At 37.7% G+C, this 6,000-nt stretch overlaps 1 protein-coding gene across 1 annotated transcript in view; it reads left to right on the forward strand.

The window, feature by feature from the left end:
- Positions 1–5,550, forward strand: part of snorc (secondary ossification center associated regulator of chondrocyte maturation) — a 28,379-nt gene extending 22,829 nt beyond the window's left edge. Inside the window, exon 3 of the mRNA XM_043702919.2 lies at positions 5,417–5,550. Coding sequence (XP_043558854.1) covers positions 5,417–5,526 — 110 coding nt within the window. The 3' untranslated portion in view covers positions 5,527–5,550. The remainder of the gene's footprint in view (positions 1–5,416) is intronic.
- The last annotated feature ends 450 nt before the right edge of the window (positions 5,551–6,000 follow it).

Here is a 6,000-nt window from a genome sequence, read left to right on the forward strand (position 1 = left end):
CCTGTGTGATGCCAGGTATACAGGTTAAACATCTACCAACTGGTAGCAACACATCCTGTTCAAAATTCATAGAAGGCAGCAAGGGCAGCACAGTGGCTCAGTGGTTAGCATTGCTGCCTCACAGCACCAGGAACCCAGGTTCGATTCCAGCCTCAGGCGGCTGTCTGCGTGGGTTTCTTCCCACAGTCCGAAGATGTGCAGGTCAGGTGAATTGGCCATGCTAAATTGCCCATAGTGTTAGGTGCACTAGTCTGAGGGAAATGGGTCTGGGTGGGTTACTCTTCGGAGGGTCGGTGTGGACTGGTTGGGCCAAAGGGCCTGTTTCCACACTGTAGGGAATCTAATCTAAAAAGCTGATTGTGCTCAGTAAGTCAGTGCTTTCAAGACTCAGAACATCATGTTCAATATTAGGTATGATTCTGCCATTGGGCCGCAGTGATCTGTGCCACGAGTAACACAGGAAACCCGGTTAGTTATTATTATTAGTTACATACGCCATATATAATAGGACCCACTTTGTTATAAGCAAAATGAATTTGTATGAACATTGCATATTTTTCATTGGAAAGAAGGTTAGGGAAAATGTCAGTCTGTGCTCTACTCCCCATGGCAACACCTTGACCAATCAGAGTCTACCTACAAACAGTTAAGTATTTTATTATATTTCTGTGTTTAAGTTGGTTAAACTAACTAGGGCTCTTTCTTCATGTAGTTTGAATTAGCATTCCTTTTCCAAGACTGCTTTCTTGCATCCTTATCCTGATGAGTGCAAGATGCATGGCTTTGACTGTATGTCTCCTTTTTGCAATGATTATGTTCAATATTAAGAAGTGAAAGTAAGATACTGCAGATGGTGGAAATACAAAATAGAAATAGAAAATGCTTGGGAAGCTCAGCATCTAAGGACAGAGATACAAAATTAACATTTTAAGTCCCATATGACTTCCTTGGAACTGAAGAGAGGTAGAAACATTTTAGCAATATTTTAGGCTGTTCAAAAAATGGAGGAATGATCAAGTAGAACAAAAAGGAAGGGCAGGTTAGAGAATGAAAAGGTTAAATGGCAAATAGGTCATTGGGAAAAAAAGCAAAGTTAGGTATTGTAGTAAAGGGACAGGTATTAGTCTAGCGTAAGTGTCAATGGTAGAATTAAGAGCTAATCTGTCTAAAGCCAAAAGCACGAAACCAAGAAACATACTGGCAATAGGCAAAAATTACAGTGGACAGGGAGGCTGAGCAGTGATCTTATAGAGGTTTATAAAATCACGAGGGGCATGAATAGGATAAATAATCAAGCTATTTTCTCTGGGGTGGGGGAATTCAGAACTAGAGGGCATATATTAGGGTAAGAGGGAAAAGATTTAAAAGAGACCTAAAGGGCAACATTTTCACGCAGAGGTTGGTGTATGTATGGAATGTGGTGCCAGAGGAAGTGGTGGAGGATGGTATAATTACAACGTTTAAAAGGCATCTGGATGGATATATGAATAGGAAGGGTTTAGAGGGATACAGGCCAAGTGCTGGTAAATGGGGCTAGATTAATTTGGAATATCTGGTAGACATGGACAAGATAGACCAAAGGGTCTGTTTCCGTGCTGTACCTCTCTATGACTCTATAACTGAGTGTTGATCCAAAAGGCTGTAAATTTTCTGAATGGAAGATTAGATGGATTTCCTGAAATGTGCATTCAAATTGAAGATTGAATAATGAGCATGAGACTAAAATGCAGAATTACAATGACAAACAAGCAGCAAGTTGTACAGGTGGGTACAGACAGAGTGAAGGTGTACTGCAAGACAATTACCCAGATTGTGTTTGGTCTTCCCAATGTAAAAGAAACCACACTGTGAGCAGCTAGTAGTGTAAACTATGCCAGTCATAATGAAATACACTTCGTTTCAGTGCCCACACATCTGTATGGAGTGCATCGCTGCACCAATTGTCATATTGCTGCGGTTGGGCATGAGTTTGTATTAATGGAACCTCACTTCTGTGTTTCAAATCTTATCTAGGCCAGCAGCTAAAAAAAATTGCCAGATTGCAGCATGTAAAAGTGCATCTACGATGTGACCTTGTTAAATTATGAAACTGAAGATGATTGTGTTGATACTTGTCTCGAATGTGGATCAAGGGATGGATTCAATCAGTAACTGTTAATAAAAAAAAATTCTGATACAATCTCTGGTGCAGATAGTTCAAATAGCGTTTGCTTGTTGAGTACCGCACTCTCGCAAACACACGTGCTGGCACATGTAAACTGAAGCTATCATCTTCAACCCTTTGAATAAACATGTCACCAGGCCAACAATTCCTTCTCTCTTCCAGACCACAACATCTGGTTGAACCATTCTGTTTATAGCCATGGAATGCTATTTGGTCCCAAGTTAAGCTTTTCAGACAAAATCATCTCCATCTCCAGAACCTCTGTTGCCTTGTCCTCTCCACATTTGCTCCAGTGCACCTGTCACTGAAACTCTCGCCCAGAATGTTTGCCAGCCCCATGATAGACTACTGTAATGTTTACTTGGATGGCCACCATTCGGTGCCCTGGGTTACTCTCAGGCCCTAGGGCACATTCAAAATTCTACTGTCTACATTCTTTCATGTTAATGCTTACTTGGCCCTTTGGTACCCAGCCATCCAATGCCTCAACGTTAAAACTCAGATTTTTGTGTTTAAATTCCTTCGTGGTCTTGAACACACTCCACTCTGTTCTCCCCATCTGTTATTTCTTCCTGTCCTAAAACTATTAGCATTCATTCCCATATTTTGATGTGCACAATATTTTTATTGCTATCTTGAGAGACCCCTTGATGGGATTCAAATATTATGTGCTAGTTAAAATTGGAGTACTGTAAGTCCTCATTATTTGCTGAGAAGCTTGTCTAAATTTTTGTTTGGATTTAGTAACAAATCTAATTCAGTAATCTTTTGCAATATATTAACAGTAAGTTTGTGTATTTCAAAGTTAGCAAGTAGAAAAGATCAATTTCAGTTCCTTTTTTGATAATTCAGTACCAAAGCTGAGTACTCAGCTTAGGTTTAGAATGACTAGATATTGAAAAAAAACTGCTTCATTTATTCAACAATATGGCTCGACTTCAACCTTGGGGAAAAAAACTCCTTACAGTATTCATGTGATCTTTTTTAACTTCACTTCAACATCTTGCTAATTTACTGTTCAATTGGAAACAGTTTGTGCTTCCTGTTTTACCTGATGGAAACTGTTAAAATTTCCCTAAACCATTTTTACGTAGGTTCTGAAAGATTAGCACATGGTGAAGACTTTATTTCACCACTCTGTGCAGTTGCAACCTCAGGGCTTGGAAGTGTAAATCTAAGCTTCTGCAACACTCGGTCCTACGATTATTACTATCAAGGTTGTAAATGATCATGTTTTGTTAACACACTATCAGTCAGAGAGATTTACTGTTGTTAAAGGCACAACATGTACATTTCCACAGAATCAACATGAATAATTTTGCAAATTTACATATCTAGCGCAAGTTGTACATTTGTACAATTACCTCTGGTGTTACAAGATGAGGTAGTAATCTAGAATAATAAATTAAAAAATAGTAGAGTATAATAGTCCAAAATTTGCTGTCAAAATAACGTTGGGGTTAATGGTGCTCAATTAATTCTGGACAAATGTCATAGATATAGACTAACTACTTCTACCTCTGTGGCTTCTCCAACTTTGCTTTAGCAGCTTCAGACAAGAGCAGATGCAAAGTTAAAGTGGAAATGTAAAAGTTACTGTCAGAAATATGTTGCTTAGTTTTATGAAGCCAGATATCAACCTATAAAAAGCTCCTTCCATGTTAGAAATAAACTGAACTTATGAAAGAAAGGTGGGTTGTCCAATTCACCCCACGTACTGTTTAATAATGTCATATGTGTTAATGCCGACCCCGACAATGAAATTATACCTTATAAACTTTGAAATTTCACTAATTCATGTTTTAATCATAGATTTGTATTGTAAAAATAGGCTTTTATTTTATTTTATGTTTGTGTTTTTTTCTTTGAATCCAGTTTTTTTTTCTCTCTCCATATTTCTTCCATTCCATTTGGAATTCATTCATTCTAATAGAAACTTGTCTCTTTGTGTTGTTAATTTCACAACCCCAAAATCAGCTTGGTTAGAGACATATACAGTTGTTTGCCCAGTTTCTCCGACTGCAATGTCATCAGTTCTGACTATTGGCAACATTCTTAAATATGCCATGGAAAATCAAGCTCATGTCAGCCACCGTGTCTACTCCTGCAGTAAATCATGACCCAAGAGTTTTGGAGTACTATACAAGATATCCCTGGAATCTGAATGAATTTTGAATGTAGTCTTAGTACTAATTGCAGAATAAATGAATAAATGGCACAATAAATAAAATTATTGATCTTTCTGTATAAGTAATAAAAATACAATATCTTTCAAATCGCTTGATTTGGTGATTACAGTGAAGATTCAAGTAGAGGAGAGTTAGCTTAATTAAGATTGGTTTGCAAAACTGTTGTTATCTAATTGCAAATACATAATATTGCAACAATAAAAAGATGATGCACATGTTCCCTGTGAGTAATAACATTGTCAAAATGATGTACAGTTCTATTGCTCTATTTGCCTTAGGAGAAAATAATTTGGCGACACAGTTTCCAATTAAGATAGTACTTCTTGAAACTGCCTTTGCTGAGATTACTTTAGGTGTGTTATCAACTGGAATTGGGAAGGAATTTACAGTTTTCCCCCAGGGCAAATTCCTTTCCAGAGTACTGAAGTGATGAAAATAACCTTTCTAACTGAGCTTGCTCGAATCTTACTCCTCATCAGTTGATCACAGAGAAGTATTGACAAGGTGGGAGATGCAAAAATCGAAAGAAACAACTTAGAAGTGGAAGGTGGTCAGAGAAAGTAATTCATATAACAGTGCCAAGACTGAAAAAAACAGTAATGCAATAATCCTCTAAGTCCAACAGCTTTATCATTATTATTGTTCCATGTACCCGCTCGGGCTCACTGAATAGCACTCCGAGTGAGAGAGTTTTGGGTCCAAACCCCAGAGAGGCGAACACTGTGATGTGGAACTGAAAGAGTGCTTCGTTGTAAGAGGTGCTGTTTTTTAGATGTAGTATTAAACCAATGCCCATATGTCCCCAGATTAAGAAGATTGGCCTGTCCAATATTTTGTCTCTCAATCAACATCTGAAATCATACAAACATATTGATTTGGCTACTTGTTAGAGTTCTCTATGCACAAATTGGCTGCCACCTTTTTTACATTACAACATTGACAAAGTTTCCAAAGTTGTTCATTGCCTGTAAAGCACTTTGGGGTGTCCTAACACTGTGATAGATGCTAACTAAAGGCATGTTGTTTCATCTATGCTGAAATGATGCTTCCTTTTGTTTTGCAGGATCACTGGGACCTGGGGCAATATCCGCCATTGTAATTGCTGCAGTCCTTGGAGTGTCTGTATTGTTCAGCCTGATCATAATCACCGTGAGAAAGCTGTCAGCATCTTAGGCTCAATAAATGGTTAATAATAGACACTGCTGTTACTTACTGCCTTTAATTCTTGTTTTGTTAATTGAACTAACCCAATTATTTTCAGAGCATATTGCTTCAGAATGATATTTACATAGACAGTAACTATCAGAAGGGTGCAGGTGTTATAGATTTTGTAACACAAAAGATTATTAGGTATGGAGGAAGCTCAGCAGAAAACACCTTGATGTGTAGAACCCATGTAGAATACAAGAATTTGAGTTCATTATTGTTATTAGGTTAAGTTTTGTTTTCAGTTTTGTTAATGACTTCTTAGTAATTTCCTTTACTGGCTGAGCCTTTGTTGCACAATGGCCATTCCAGTGAAGCTGGATGAATTATGGATTTTGTAATTGTTTTCAGTCTTTTAGACTTGCTTTCGTAGACCTGTATATTCAATCCATTAGTGTTATAGTGAAACTCTTCATACAGAAATATTTCTTAAATGCCAAT

The sequence above is a fragment of the Chiloscyllium plagiosum genome, unplaced genomic scaffold (genome assembly GCF_037043375.1).
Source record: "Chiloscyllium plagiosum isolate Xiang-an unplaced genomic scaffold, Cpla_swu_hap1 HiC_scaffold_13, whole genome shotgun sequence".
In the NCBI taxonomy this organism is placed as follows: Eukaryota; Metazoa; Chordata; class Chondrichthyes; order Orectolobiformes; family Hemiscylliidae; genus Chiloscyllium; species Chiloscyllium plagiosum.